Genomic DNA, 16,957 nt, shown 5'->3' with positions numbered 1-16,957 from the left:
TGAGAGTTGCTAATGATTTACTCTACCTGCAATTTTTCTAATAAAAGTAGTAGTTTCTTTGTAGCATAAATAAATAACTATCTACTTATATACAAATTAAGGCTATATCCTATTGGGTGGATTCTAACAGTTTAAAAAGTCCCTAGTAATCAAAAACCACCTCTAGTATTTATGCAAAGTAAATAATGTAGCCCATAAAGCTTAACCCATGCCTTGAAACTGCAAGCACACAATAAATAATACAGATGAATTAATTATTTAAAGTTTGACCGGTCTACCCACACCAGGAAAGTCAGAGAAGGTATGCTTTGATCTTAGATCATTTTATATGATTTAAGGCTTTGAGATTATACTACCTTATAACTTTCTTGTTTGAGAACATCTTATATCATAAAGCGGAGAAACATTCATTTATTCTCGTGCTATTCAGAAATGTCTTAAACTTTTTACTTATTTTGTAACGGGAGCTGTATCCAACAACTAGAGTCCACGTAACAACCAGTGTTTAGTCCACGCAACAGCCGAACATTATGTTTACCTTCGTAATATTACGTAAGTATGGCCACATTGATTCTTTCATTTTAATATAAACAAATACAGATGTCTCTACATTATTATTTATTATGCTATGCTATATATTATTATGCTTTATTTTTATTCCTATCTAAAAAACTTATATTCCTTTTTCAATTTATACATAATCCTGTTCGTTTGGTTTTTACACTTTTAATTTGTGCAAACCGAATAAAAGACTGTATCAATAGTAGCGCTGGTCTTAGATTTTAGTTTATCGAACAACTTTCACAAAGTAGGCGTCCACTTTCGGTGGGAGCTGAACCCAGATCCGCGCTTTATGACCTCCAGGTCAGAAGGCAAACGCCTTGGCCATTAGACCATGGAGGACGTCCATAATCAATTTATGACGTGATGCTATACTTACTCTTGTACAATACTAGAATCTTGAAAATTCTTATTGAAGTGCTGGTATGAAATGTAGATAAATTTAATTTCTGATATACTTACATTAAAATTCAAAAATTTTTATTCATTACTATAGGATACTATATATCGCTTAATAATTGTCTAAAAAACGTGGTTGACGTCAAAAAAATCTTTCTTATATTACATTTAATCAAGTCTTATCTCTTAGGTACGGGGTAGACAGAGTCACCAGTTCAAAATTCAAAAATTCAAAATTCAAACTGAGAAGACTGAAAAGCCACGATCAGCTGTATGGCTTAATGGTGATATTGAGATTCAAATAGTTACATTTTGCTAGCCCTTCCCTTAAAAGAGGAATCTAAGGTTAATTAAATCATCTTCCATGTCTTGTGAAAGTTTCATATAGGTTATTGTAGATGTTACCCCAAGCTAATACGTACGTTTTTATCGAGTTGGCGTCAAGTCAACTGACACTGCACATCCTGGTATTAGAATTTCAAATCTAAACTGCCAAACGACTGCTGGCCATGATACGCTTATTTTTGACTACCTACTGCTATTTTACGAACTTCAAAGTTATGGTTACATCGCGACGGAATAACAAATTATCACTTATATTACCGAGTTGGTACTGAACAAGCATTCAATCTAAAATATACCAAAAAAATCTTCTAACAAGAAACATTCGCACCACATATCCAGTAATAGAGATTGTTATGATTCAGATAAATGTAAGTGATCACCAATAATGAGCCCAGTGTTTACAAACAAGCAGCTACGCTACGCGTCAGCGACTGCCGACCGCGACTGAGAGAAAGGCGCTTTCCCGCAGTTATATTGCATTTAGCTAACAATCAGTCACTATTTCAATTTGTTCACGAATTAATGTATTCAAAAGCCCAGCTTTTTTCCCTTTAGGAATACAAAATTATATATATTAGATAATGATACAATTTGTATTTCATCCAACTTTTAACTGAACGTCGACGTGGTGTTTAGAAATAAAGACCTAATACTTTATTAATAACTTCACACATTCGTCGTCATCATTAGATAAAAGAAAAATTCTTTAAACTATTTATTGAATTGTTAAATTAAGTACATACTTTTAAAAAGAATGCTGTGACGATGAACGTATAAATTTAAACAGGTATTTCTTCTTCTCATAGCTATTTATATCTAGTTTTTACAAGCTTCTATTAAATATTAAATATTTATATGTTATAATATTTAATAGAAGATACATATTACAAATCAGAAAAATAAAAGGTGTGTTTGCATCCATTTCATATTATTATCATGTTTAGAAAGGAAGGCGCAACCTGAGTTTGTCCCTTGATCCGTGATTTTACGTGCCCGACATTAGTAATATTTAAACTAGGTACGTCACGGGCAAAACTTACCGGTGGCGGTTCCGACGTACTGTACACTTCAGACGGGGGATATTCCGGCTTCATGGTGATGGTCGCCATGGAGTCTGGCTGATGCTCCTTCTCCATAACTGGTAGAAAAATTCTTCACAAAAAAAAAAAAATATCTCGTTGGTTACGCGCGCTTTGTTTGACGGCCGAAGTAGAAGTGCGGTAAAGTGAATGCCTGCTGCCTGCGTAGGCGCACCGTAGTGGGGTCGGCGAGTGTCGCATTCACTTCCCTGCTGCGCGACAGCAATGGAGCCTTTAGTGACAATCAGAGATCAATTTGTTAATGTAAGCTGTCATCAGGTGCTAATTGTAGTCATACTCTCTCTCTTGTTATCTTATTGCCTCTCGTTGTTACTGTAGTAATCCGTTCTGGCTTCGCGCTTTTACGAACATGAAAAAGGCTTAAGTAGATACTTAAGTACCTTCTACCATACCTCTAAGGTGGGCTCTATGGTACCTTCTTGACAATGGTCTTGTGTTCAACGCTGCGTTCTTGAAATTCTCAAGATTTTTAATTCGGATAACCACATGAAGTTTTAGTAAATTATTCGTCATTTACCTACCTAATTTTAGTATGAAAACATACCGTTGACAGAATTTAGACCAAAGCTGCGTGCTTTGAAGATGGTAAAAAGAAATTATTAATCTTCTACAGTCAGATAAAGCCTCATGACCGCAGAAAATATACCTACAGGGAAAATACTTACTACATGTCTACACATTCATTTTCCGGAAAGGTAATAAAAAAGGCCATGATTCTTGCACATTTTTTTAGCTTTGTTCATTAATGTTTACATGATTCCATCCTCGGTGTTGCAGAAAGTGATGCTTAAACCGAAGACTTTTGGCCAACCGCAAAAATACCTTCGTAAGGATATTGGTGGTGATGTAATACAGATACTTAATACTTATAGGTACTTATCTTAAATCCCAACTCTGTTGACGTTTTGTTGGAGAAAGTGCTCAAAGCGGTTAAAGTACGTAGACATTGTTGAAAGCAAACAACTCAGACAAGTTTAACACACATGTATATTCGTTATTAATACTAAATAAATAATTGTTGTACAAGGTAAGTACAAGTGATTACAACATCATTTATGACTTTTATTGGTTCGGTCATGTGGAGAGGAGGAATGAAAACAGGTTGACTAAGCAGATATACAAGGAGAGTGTGGGTGGAGGGAAGGGTCGGAGTGGGAAGACCTAGACGAACGTATCTTGATCAAATCAAGAACGTCCTGGTAAAGGGTCAGGTCAAAAGTACCCGAAACCGCCGAGCTTGCATGAAGAGAGTTATGAATGTGAATGAAGCGAAGGAAGTATGCAGAGATCGTGGCAAGTGGAAAGAGGTAGTCTCTGCCTACCCCTCCGGGAAAGAGGCGTGATTTTATGTATGCATGTATGTATATATGTATGTATTTATGTATAGGTATACTGTTACAAGAAAAGTTTCCTAGTTGTCCCTTCCCGTGCAAGCAAAAGTCAATTAAGGGATAGGCTTATATATTTGGGATTTTTCTTTTATACGATAAGCTGTATGAGTAACCTAACACTTCAATTATACAGGAGTCGCTTCGTGTAAAAACCTAACTTGCCCACTAAATTATTATGGACGAATGAAGATGAATGAATGAAGACTCAAACAACGCAGGAGGATGATAAATCGAGAAAGGTCGAGAATTCAGTACGTAATTATTATAAATTTTAAGTTAGTTAAGCGTCAAAATCGGTTTCATAGTTTTCAAGTTAATACTGATTATGTTAAAGTATGTACCTGTCTAGTACTTATATAATGTGTATAGATGTCTTAGATTATCTATACACATTATAGTCCAAGATCCCAGAGCCGTAAGACACAACTTATTTTCTAAAGAATGGATCTTTCGATTCTCAGTAGTCTTTCATGTACTTTTAATACCTGCATGTTTGTGAGACTTGCCCGGTGACACGTGCGCAGGTACCAGGCGAGAAAGGTAACTAAAAATCACAGTTACTTAACTTAAATTTTTATGACTGATTTTTATATATATTTTATAGAATATTACTCTGAAGTCATATCAGAGAAATCAGACGCTTTCCATGCGCCAGAACTTTTGTCAGACGCTTTAAAGCTCTATCAAAAAAAAATTAACTTTATTTTTAAATGTCTGACTTTTATATATGTTATTCAGATAACTATTACAAAGTTGTATTAAATCAGTCAGACAGTTTGTAATGACCAAACACCCCTTAAACACAAGAATTACTCAGCCTCGAGTATGAACGCGATAACACAATGCGCATGCGCGTCAGAGTAAAATATCTAATATTTGAAAAGTACTTACTATTTCAATTTCATATTTTTGCATATCTATTCAAATACGATGAAATTTATAATTAAAATAATAATTAATCATTTTTAAAATAATGGGAAAATGAATTTATTAGTAGCAATAATAGCCTTTCAAAAAGAATGACTTTTATTTTATAAAATATATCTATTATAATAATTTCAATAAAAAAATAATTAATTATGATTAATCAATTGAATTATTATTTTATTGTCTTTTAATCATCTTCATCATCAAAATAATCATTTGAATTTTCATCATTTATTAAATCTCTATACTGTCTACTCAAGTCATCGTCCTCATCATCAGTTAGATTGTCGTTGCTGGCAGCATTTTCTGTAAAAATAAAATCATAAACAATTAAAAAATAGAATGACAAATATAATAAATTGTAAGCCAAAAGTCAAAGTACGGTACCTGGTTCATGAAGTGATTCGCTAACGAATCCGGGTAATTGGTCACCATCAAACCAATGAAAACGATACTGGTTATCTTCTAACGTCCATCCATTATTTTCCGGAGTAAAATAGTTGGTTGTTTTTGATTTGCATTATTATTTTGATGATGAAAATTATTAAGAGACAATAAAATAATAATTCAATTGATTAATCATAATTAATTATTTTCTTATTGAAATTATTATAATAGATATATTTTTTAAAATAAAATAAAAATCATTCTATTTGAAAGGCTATTGCTACAAAAAAATTCATTTTCCCCTATTTATATGCAAAATATTATATTATTTTAAAAATGATTAATTATTATTTTAATTATAAATATCATCGCATTTGAATAGATATGCAAAAATATGAAATTAAAAACAGTAAGTACTTTTCAAATATTAGATATTTTACTCTGACGCGCATGCGCATTGTGCTATCGCGCTCATACTCGAGGCTGAGTAATTCTTGTGTTTAAGAGGTGTTTGGTCATTACAAACTGTCTGACTGATTTAATACAACTTTGTAATAGTTATCTGAATAACATATATAATAGTCAGACATTTAAAAATAAATTAAGTTAATTTTTTTTTGATAGAGCTTTAAAGTGTCTGACAAAAGTTCTGGCGCATGGAAAGCGTCTGACTTCTCTGATATGACTTCAGAGTAATATTCTATAAAATATATATAAAAATCAGTCATAAAAATTTAAGTTAAGTAACTGTGATTTTTAGTTACCTTTCTCGCCTGGTACCTGCGCACGTGTCACCGGGCAAGTCTCACAAACATGCAGGTATTAAAAGTACATGAAAGACTACTGAGAATCGAAAGATCCATTCTTTAGAAAATAAGTTGTGTCTTACGGCTCTGGGATCTTACTCTATTATATTCGACAATAAGAAAGAAATATTCCTTCATCAAGCAGAGCCTTATTAAGCTTAGAGTATCAATCAACATATATAATAATTAAAAAGTCATATGACTGTCAATGTCACAACAGGAAAATAATCAAGTCAATTCAAATAAAAAAAAGATTTTCTGTCATTTTAAACGCGACAATTTCATAATTTATCTTATTTAATCATTTGTTAAATAAAACTATAGAAGGACGAGTATTTTAACAAATATGGCTAATTCAGGGAAAGGTACCTTCCAACCGGTAAGTAAGGTATCAGATTACTTTTGTAGTTGCTCTAAAACATGTTTTAATTTTGTAATTATTTTTATCTAAATTGATTATAGGATTCAGACGTTCACATTTCCTTTGAAGATCAACAGAAAATCAACAAATTTGCTCGCCTTAACGCAAAGGTTGACGATTTCAAAGACGAACTCAAAGTAAAACAAAATGACATGAAAAATCTAGAAGAAGCAGTTGATGAACTAGAATTAGTTGATGACGATGAGTCTGTGAAAATTCCATATTTAATTGGAGAAGTGTTTATTTGTCAAAACTTACAAAATACCTTAGTAAGTTATTGTCATATTTTTTTCTTTTATAGTGTATGTATAGGTACTAAGGTACTGTAAAATGTTCCTACTTTGCTCCTTTAAGGTTAATTATGCTACAATTTTCTGAAATGTTTTGTCGCTTTATATGTCCAAAACGTTGGGACATTGCGAAAGAATATAACATTACTTCACTTAAAAATATGTTTTTTTTTATTTTTACAAATTTTTCGACACTTATTACTATAAAAAAAGGTAAACCATAACATTACTGGAGCATTTAAAAAGCAAGGCATAACTTTGCTCAATAAGCTTCTACAATGAAGATTGGTCGTGAAATATACCAGGAGCAAAGTTATGCATGACCATGGGTAACTTTGCTCCTTATTCATAGTTTTATTATATATAATGGAATACTTAATTACGCTGATTTAACTTCAAAAATGTGTTAGATAATATTATATTCTTTAAATTAATACTTCAGTGTATGTTCATCATTAATAATCAAAACAATATTCATAATTAATTTTTTTTGGAGCAAATATTGGAGTAAAGTACTACCATTCTACGGTACCTATTTCATATTTTAATCAAGAATGTTTTATAAGGCTGAGGTAATATTTTATTATTGCTTTGCCGGCCATGAAACCTTTTAGTATGTTCTGCCAAACACAATAAAACTGCACGTAAGTTCCCAAGATTTACAAAGATTCATATGATAAAAGTATTTCAAATTTATTTTTATAATATGAGTATGACAATGTCTTAAATTTATATAACATATCTTCATATTAATCACTTTGGTTATTGCAAACATTTATATCTTACTCAACTAACTTAAGTATTTATTTATTCCAGAAATCCTTAGAAGATGCCAAATCAAAAAAGAAAATTGAAATAAGTGAATTGGAAGGTAAATGTGAGGAACTTAAATCTCAAATGAGTGAACTAAAAGCACATCTATATGGAAAGTTTGGAAGTCACATTAATTTGGAAAAGGAAGATGATTGAAAAGCTAATTTAATATGAAGCTATAAATAACCGATATAATAAAACTGAAATACATTTTTAACAAACAATGGGTATTTTTATAATAATTTAGAATGCAGATTACATATAGAAAACTATAAAGATCTGAATTTTTGTTCAAACCTTTGATCTGAATTTAATAAGCGAACTTGTGGTGCACTTTATTTGATAAATTAAACAGTTTTCCGGGAATTGAACTAACTAAAAATACATGGTGTCATAGTCTGTGGCTTTGCTTCGGTGCAATAATGTGCTCTTCTCGCTTAATAGTCTGGACCCCTTATCCATACATATGTACATAAAATCACGTCTATATCCATTCTTCTGTTTGACTTTTGATGAAATTGAGAATCAGTGACAGGTTGCTAGCCCATCGCCTACAAGAGGAAGTTTATTTCCTATCCCTTAGTCACCTTTTACGACATCCATGTGAAAGATATGGAGTGGTCTTGTTCTAAAGTGCCACGAACCACATGGCACCCGGTTCTTCACAAACATCAAATGGCAATATGCCTTTATCTTCTTGCCACTCCAGCCCCCGTAGCATGGCACGCGCAAAGCAGTTTTTATCGCGCGATAAACTATTGCTGTCCCTTTTCACGTCATAATAAAAGCGAAACAATAAAAGACATTGCCTTCCATCCAACGTTCGCGATTAAGGAGGTAAAACCGTGTGGTGTTGCCGATCCATACAGTATCCATAATATATATCGATAGGTCAGTTACCAAAAATACTATTCACACTTTTAATGATACACATACAAACAATACCTACTATCGATAGTATTGAAGCTTATTGGATACACCATCTATAGTAGTTTCAATATTCCTCAATATTATTTATTGGTACTATTTTATCAAAGTGAGTTAAGGATGATTTCAAAGGCCAACTATCGATAGTTCTGCAATACTAGCTGTGGTATACACTAATACCGAATATCCTACTAATATTATAAATGCGAAAGTTTGTGAGTATGTCAGGATGATGTTTGTTACTCTTTCACGCAAAAACTACTGAACGTATGTAGGTAGCTGAAGACCCAGACTAACATATAGGCTACTTTAAATCCTGGAGTTCCCGCGGGATTGATTCCACGCGTACGAAGTCGCGGGCGGCCTCTAGTATGTAATAATATTCTAATAACTCTGGAATATAGAGCTTTACGAACTCAGAACACTGAATCAGCGTCATCGCAGCCGCCCCATCCTATCCAGGTCTCCTATAGGGGAATTTCAGGTACTCTTATATGTGCTTTACCACCACTAACGAAGAATATATCACAATTAAACATATACAAAAAGAAATCTCATGGCAGAGCAACAATTGGTTAATGTTTGGGGTTTTAAAAAAATTCAATTCCCAGCTGCCTCCAATGGTATGTACCTACCTAATATGAATATATTGGTGACAATGTGTATAAGTGTATAAACCAATAAAAAACAAACAACTTTCATTTATTACATGTTTATTGCATACATAATACTCCATATTTTGTACAATATTTTTATATGTAAGATTACATCGGTCTCCTCCCCAGCGACTATTGTACTTATTATGTGGTAGGTATATAAATTAAACATATTATGTAATACTTCAATATTCTAAATTGACTACTCTTACCTGGTCTAGTAATCCTTATCATCACAAGAATTTAACAGCAATTTAATTAAAAATAAAAAATAAAATCTAATAAATTAATTTCTTCAAATACGTTGTGACATGTTGAAATACTACAACTTGTATTAACGGACTTGTAGAAGGCAATTTTATTTATCTTAGGTCAGTTTGTTTCAAATGGGTTTCGTATTATGTGACGTCGTGCCGCCGCGGTCTCCCCTGCGTCCCACTTCGCCGCCCTGACCTTCTCTTCTGGACTACTTCAGCGCTCACTAAGTAGCTTGCTATTCTCAGGCAGCTTCTTGCTGGATATCGTATCTTAAGCTAAACCCACTGTTTCTTAAAAATTGTAAAACCAAGTTAGAATTACCCTAACACGTCACAATTAATTAATGTGACCTAATTTTATACAAAAACTAGCTGTTGCCCGCGACTTCGTACGCGTGGAAGTGTCGCAAATTCTACAGGAATTATAGTCTTTGTGGCATTTATGAAAAGTACCCGACGTCATTCTCCAGACTGTTCTTAGTCCACGCAAATAATAAACCTCGCAAGCCACGCCTCTCTTCCTTGCAGCGTCATGTTTTGAACATCATGCGGCGCGGGTGAATTTTATATCGGTTTTATTTTTAAATTGTTAATTTTCTAAGATGTTCATTGAAATTAAGTGATGTAAAAGACAATTTTGTTTACAATTAAATACTCTTAATCAAAAACACATTTATTTGGATAAAGATTAATATTATTATTTTGATACAACTCTTAACAAATAATGTATTAATTTCGACCAAATTTGATTACCATAAAAACGATTCTAGTGAGTTAATCCTAAAAGATAAACATATACTTTCATGGACATTTTTTTAGATTATGTTAAGAGGAATAATTCTTTCAAACATATATTTTTGGTATCTTGAACCGGAAGCCCTCAAGGATGAATAATTTTCCCCATTTATTTCACGTTTTCTTTTATTTCTTCGCACCCAATAGTTGCAGCGATGCAACGAGCGAGCATGATGTAAAGCCTTCCTCGATAAATGGTCTATTCAACACAAAAAGAATTTTTCAATTCGAACCAGTAGTTCCTGAGATTAGCGCGTTCAAACAAACTAACAAACTCTTCAGCTTTATAATATTAGTATAGAAAGTACAGATAAGCAATAGTAGTACAATATTAAATATTTGAAAATTAAGACATTCAGACAGAAAAATATGTCAAACAATTATAAATTTATATTCAAAAATTTCATTAATTAAGTACACTATAAAATTACCCTTTACTAAACAACCCAAAAATATTTAAACTGACAGATATTATATCTACAATACTTACAGTTTTCGAGACTATTTTAAAATATTAATTAACATTACTGAGAAATTCTAACTTGTTCACATATTCAGATTGCACGAATAATGGCACAGAGCCAGGCTCTTTTAAAAAGTAAATAAAATTTATAACATCAACTAACATTTATTTAAGACGAAAATCGTAAGCAAAAATTTGAATTCGTTTTTTATGAGATGCCTATTTCAATATAAAGATAAATATCGAAAAATTTCCAAAAAACAGGTGGAAAAGGTGCCCTGTATACATATATTTTTTATCTTTTGAAATGGTTAACCTTTTTCCACAACACCAACTAGTGAATTGCATTCACTGGTACATAGTATAAAATATTTATGTATATATTTATCACAGAAACAAAAAAATGGTTACGTGACGTAAACGTACGTACGTAACGTACGTACGTAGACGTAAAGAAAAGTGCGTGACTAAAAATCTATGTTTTCAGATAGGTACTATCATGCTATCCTTTGATGATAAAGCCTTGACGAACTGAAATAAGGATTAACACGCGCTTTTTTGTTATGTTGTTGACATACATTACAGGTCATTTTCTCAAATCTTTGATGAAAATAGTGAAAATATGGCTACAAATTAAGTATAAAGGCGAAACACAGCCGGACATAACTAACAAAATTTACGGTGCCTGTTATCATTATCACTTGGTGATTCCTAAAATTCCATCACAATCAATGACTATTATATACTTGAATAACAAAGACATCATTAAAATGTATTTAAACCTATAATGAAACAAATTATACTGCTTATTCTAATAGTAGACATTTAACACGTGCAGCCAACACTAAACTTTAGGTACATACATATGATCACGTCTATATCCCTTGCGGGGTAGACAGAGCCAACAGTCTTGAAAAGACTGAATGGCCACGTTCAGCTATTTGGCTTAATGATAGAACCGAGATTCAAATAGTGACAGGTTGCTAGCCCATCGCCTAAAAGAGGAATCCTAAGTTAATAAGCCTATCCCTTAGTCGCCTTTTACGACATCCATGGGAAAGAGATGGAGTGGTCCTATTCTTTTTTGTAATAGTGCCGGGAACCACACGGCAAATACTTACAATACTTTAGGTACTTATGCACAAAAAGCGTTTATTCAAAAAGAACAGACAATCGCATATCAAATCACCTACGACACGATAATAGAGGCGAATTTGCAATTATATTTGGGTAGGTTGATATTCTGAAGCCTCATGGATGAAGGCAGAAGGTCTATCTCATACTCCCTCCGTTACTCCCTAAATTAAACTTTGATTTGTTTCAAAGAAACACCGGCACAGATATTGTATATTTTTCATCTTCTTTTAAAATAAATATTGTTTTCTTATTAATGCATTTAAATTTAATTTAAGTAAAATAAATATTACGACACAACATAATTCCAAGGACGGTGAGTATAAACGAAATGTATGCCTTTTATAGCATGTTTCTTATGATTTTCACTTCAATTCAAATCTAATTTAACTAGATGTACTTACTTAAATATAGAAATCTATAATGACATAACAATGAAGAAAATAATTGTTATATACTTGGATACCTTTTACATTCTTGGAAATTATTTTTTTTTTAATGTGGACAGTGTTTTATAGAAATAAAAAAAGGTATAAAATATTCCTTACACGCCTCGCTGCAGGCTAGCGTGCGAGTTAGACAAAGAACTTTGTTGTAAACTTTCTTCTTCGTCGGTTTCTCGATCGTTAGTGACCCTTATCGCTTGGTACCATTGATTGGTCAGATCCGTCATTTGGCTCTTACAATCTTTGAGTTCCTAAAATCAAAAAAAATAATAATTAAAGATTATTACTAGCAGAGTATTTAGTCAGCAGCCATCAGATTTAAGAAATAAATTTGCTGTCTACAACTAAACTTTTTTTTAAATATATCCAGCCTAACGCAATAATCTGTTTAGGAACATTTAGCTATTTCTCTGCTTGACGATGGTCTGGATTTTTAGCTTTAAGCTCTGGTGAGATCCATTGACTTTCTCCAGTATTAGTATAACTAATAACATTGTTCCTCTTTAAGCTGTTAAATTGAACACTTCCAGTGCCCGACAGACTTGCAACTAGTACTTTGGCGTGCTTTATGAGCTTTTCCTGATGGTTTTGAGCTCTATGTGAAGTTTCATGCTTAACAGTACACAACTTAAAATCCTGGAGTTTAAGAAAATTTTGATACAGTTAGGTATGTGGGGAACATAGTTCCTATAGCTTTAGTTTGGAATTTATCCAGAATGTCAATACTGCTATTAGATGCTGTCCAGACCGGTGGTATTGTTTTGTACGTCAACGGCAAGTTTTATTAATATAGGTACCTACTAGATACGATAGATAGAATAACCTATATTGCACATAAAATTATTACAATAGATTTATCATAAGCTTATATTAAGGTAATGTACAAAAGGCGGCCTAGTCGCGTTATGGAATTCATTCCAGGCAACCACAACTACTAACCTGGTGCGTGAATCTCCTAGTAAAGAAAGGTATCAAATATTTCATGTCCAACCTCACGAAACCTTTTAATCTTGTTGCATGAGAATAATTTACCTAAAAAAATATAACATGAAAAAAAATATATATAAATTTAAATAATTCATTGTGTGAGCACTAATCAAATCTAAAATTTGTGGTAAAAAATTCAAGTGTTATGAAGCTTAATAAGGTGAAAATAGAAATAGATTTTTTAATCTCATACCTCTAATTCCTCTTCAGTCAATTCTGATAAATGTTCGGAATCAATGGCTTGCCCCCATTCTTTGGTCTTTGACAAACTGACTTCTTTTTGCTTACGCAATGATTTGGAACGTTTGGTTTTCTTATTAGCCTGCAAAAAAAATCCATTTTGTAAATATAAGACAGGCACAAATTATATTTTATTTAAACTTTAAAGTGGCCAGAATTATTATAGTATAGTCAACCGCATATCGAGCTACCCTGCATGAAAAACCATAACGCAGAAATATAAGTGAGTTTGAAGTGAACTTAGGGTTAACTGTACTAATAACAAGACGCCAAATTATGCCTAACTAAAAATACTATCTTACCCGTAAAAACTTAAGCAATGGCATAGTTGATCCTCCAAAAAACAAAGTAGTGAACAATACAATTATAAGAGTTGTTGTAATAATGACGTGTCGTGTCTCATCAGAAAATCCAAGATGCAGTGAAAGTGCATAGGAGATAGCACCACGCAATCCTGTAAACAAATTATTATATTTATTGTGGATCTTTATTTTTGCAGAACATTATATGTAGATAACATTGAGGTAGATTTTTATGCCTCATTGTGTAATTTCAAGATTAACAAGTAGGCAATACAAGATATACCCAAGCACAATCACACTGCTCAAGAATACTTAGATTCAAGTCAACTCCACACGCATATCAAAAAAAAAAAAATCAAAATTTTTTATTCATTATTATAGGATATTATTATATCGCTTAATAATTGTCGTATGGTTTAACAACTTGGTTGACGTCATATGAATTACTTAAAAACTAAGTTTACTGCCGCTTCCAAGGCGTCAGTGCAGAAGAAGCGGTAACAAACTGCACTGCAGCATTTTCTTCAACAAACCACCACCATATCACCTGAAATACACCTGAGCAGAATGTTCCATGGCATTCAGCTCACGCTTTTCTAAAAAAATATTTAAAACATAAAGATACCCATTTGTAAATAGTTTAATTTACCACGAAAAAATATCACATCACACATCTAAAGACTTACCACTGAACCACATGATAAACATCATTTTTTTGGTTATCTTATGTTCCCGAAATTTGTTACATAACAGAGCCAGAGGAAAAATATTTGCAGCTCGACCAAGCAGACACATCATAATACTCCAGACAACAAGTGCAGGCTCCACACGGTGTTTGAAACTGAAAAAAAAAATCATATACATATGCTATAAACTATAGCTATTGCCCGTGACTTCATTTGCCGTAAAAGTTCACTGACAATCTTTCATCACCTTCTCCCTTTGTTTGTAATAGAATGAAGGCAATGCAATAAAATTCTTCCTCAAGATCAGTTCAGTCAAGTTCTTCTATCTCCTTACTTAAATTTCATCAAAATCGGTTCAGTAATTTAGGCGTCAAAGTGGAACAGCAAATTTACATTTGTAATGATAACCGCAGGAAATCAAAAGGCCCTATCATGCTCCTGGTCATAGCCCATGTCAAAATAAGTACTTTGTTAAATCTCACAAGGTGAAAGTCTCTAAAAATAATAGTATAAAAAAGTTCAATAGCAATAGCCCCTTCCGAAATTAAAAAGATTTAAAGAAAAAAAAATTGTTTTATCCTAATATCATAAAAAAAGTGAAATTACCTAAATATAGCCAATCCAAGATAAGCAAATACACATGTTTCAGCAATAAAAGCCAAGGTCCTCATAGTTTGCTGCATTGTTACTTGGGTCACAGTGGACAAGTTGAAATGAGTGTAATGAGACATTACAATTCCACAAAACAATATTGCCATAATACCTGAAAGTGAAGTGAAGAAAAACAATGATTAACTTCAAACTTGTAAGAATTGAATTATTAATATATTATTATGTTTGTGATAAAACATGGATATTTTCAAAATTTCAAAATAGTAATAGAACTGACTGCTGTTGTGATAGTATCTGAAACAATCAAGGTCAGATGAAAAACAAGGATTTAAATTTTTTTAACCATATATATTTACCTGACAAATGTATTCCTTCAGCAAGTACATATGGGGCATATGTAAATACCAGCATCATGCCAAATTCCAAAGATGGATTTTTTCTCAAATCAACATGCTTCAACAATAGGGCACTTACAAGTGCAAAGAGTACTCCAATACCAGCAGAGGCAAAGAACATCAGCCAAAAACGGTTTATTGCAGAAAGAATTGCTTCACCAGTTGACATATCTGGGCCATTGGAGTCTAACACAGCAGTAGTCAGTACAATAGCTACTGCATCATTCAGAATACTCTCGCCAAAAACCAACATATTCAGCACAGGATCTACATCAAGAGCATGGAAAATGGCCACAGTGGCCACTGGATCCACAGCCGATATTAAAGACCCGAAAGCAAAAGACTCCACAAAACTCAATTTGTACACCACTTGAGCTAAACCCAATAAATATATACCTGCTCCAATAACAAAAGCGGAGATAGCAGTACCCACTATTGCAAACAACAATATTGATCCAATATTCTGGAAAAAGTTACCCTTATGAAGGTTATAACCAGACTCAAATATTATTGGTGGAAGGAGCACTAAAAAGAAAGCTGTTGGCGAAAATGCTTCCTCCTTTCTCCAGTTTGCTATATTTTTTATAGACATCACATTGATTAACATGCCAATCAGTGCTCCAAGAAACACTATAACTACACTTTCAGGAAGGTATGAAAAGCCAGTTTGTAGCATAAGATGGATTAAGAGTATTCCTAAAGCAAGAATGCATAATACGAAAAATATGGCCATTGAACTATTATGTTCGTCTTCAGCTGAACCTTTAGCAGGTAAAGGTGCAGGATCTGATGGGCTAGGGATTGATACATTAGGTACAGCCGATGAAGAAATATTCACTTGAACAATTGATAATAACGAATGATTGGATGGACCAATCTCATATATGACGGCGCCTTCAGTAGATGAGCTAGAGGCGTTGACATCAGGGGAACTTGCTTCACTAGAACTTGTTATATTTATGTTGCTTGATCTCTTCAGCCTAATAAACTGTTCCTTTTCGTATTCTTTGCGGTGGGTATGTTCAACAGTGTTTATCTGACAATATACATTACTAATAGAATAACAAATCAAACATAACAATATTCCAATGTTAATCCTACAATAACACCTTCGATTATAGTAAATCATCTTCGTCTGTATTATATACTGCTTTACTTAATGACGAATGATGTGACCCTTAAGCAACTTTACGACACAATTAACTAAAGACTATAATAATAATCTCAACATATTGTTTTTTACGAGTCCAATTGTGATTTATTTTATAGAAAAAATGTCCATTTACGATTTGATTTCACAGATTTTGACATTTCATTGAAATTGAAAGTCGAACATGACTCAAGCATGACATGATTGATAGTGACATCCAGTAGACATGACATGAGTAGGAAACCGTAGTGTTTTTTTTTTTGTTGTATTTTCAGAATGCATGGTAGTATTTAGAATACCCAGAAAAAACTCAAAACAAAAATTAAACAGTGAAAATATAAAAACTTTCTAGCAATCTTTTTCAAATTAGGCCAATTCAAAAGAGATATATTTTTAATATTATAAAGAGTTCGTAAAAAAATATGTACGACACGTCGTTTTTATTTATACTATTTAACGTGCGTGTA

The 16,957-nt window shown here is 32.7% G+C and overlaps 3 protein-coding genes across 3 annotated transcripts in view; 1 reads left to right on the top strand and 2 right to left on the bottom strand.

The window, feature by feature from the left end:
- Nucleotides 1-2,536, bottom strand: part of LOC106135119 (WW domain-binding protein 11) — a 54,892-nt gene extending 52,356 nt beyond the window's left edge. Inside the window, exon 1 of the mRNA XM_013335321.2 lies at nt 2,346-2,536. Within this exon, the coding sequence (XP_013190775.2) occupies nt 2,346-2,441 (96 nt within the window). The 5' untranslated portion in view covers nt 2,442-2,536. The remainder of the gene's footprint in view (nt 1-2,345) is intronic.
- Nucleotides 2,537-6,136: 3,600 nt separating this feature from the next.
- On the top strand, nt 6,137-9,563 carry LOC106134991 (probable prefoldin subunit 4). The gene is made up of 3 exons (XM_013335150.2): nt 6,137-6,295; nt 6,379-6,606; nt 7,444-9,563. Exons 1-3 carry the CDS (start codon nt 6,263-6,265, stop codon nt 7,594-7,596), a joined length of 414 nt encoding a protein of 137 aa, XP_013190604.1. The 5' UTR covers nt 6,137-6,262; the 3' UTR covers nt 7,597-9,563.
- Nucleotides 9,064-16,664, bottom strand: LOC106135158 (sodium/hydrogen exchanger 8). The gene is made up of 7 exons (XM_013335383.2): nt 15,302-16,664; nt 14,940-15,096; nt 14,334-14,488; nt 13,648-13,799; nt 13,299-13,427; nt 13,058-13,150; nt 9,064-12,369 (listed from the first exon to the last, which is right to left on the bottom strand). The coding sequence occupies exons 1-7, from the start codon at nt 16,467-16,469 to the stop codon at nt 12,217-12,219; spliced, it is 2,007 nt and encodes a 668-aa protein (XP_013190837.1). The 5' UTR covers nt 16,470-16,664; the 3' UTR covers nt 9,064-12,216.
- Between the last annotated feature and the right edge of the window lie 293 nt (nt 16,665-16,957).

Source organism: Amyelois transitella, chromosome 11 (genome assembly GCF_032362555.1).
Source record: "Amyelois transitella isolate CPQ chromosome 11, ilAmyTran1.1, whole genome shotgun sequence".
NCBI lineage: Eukaryota > Metazoa > Arthropoda > Insecta > Lepidoptera > Pyralidae > Amyelois > Amyelois transitella.
This window is presented reverse-complemented; position numbering and strand designations above follow the sequence as displayed.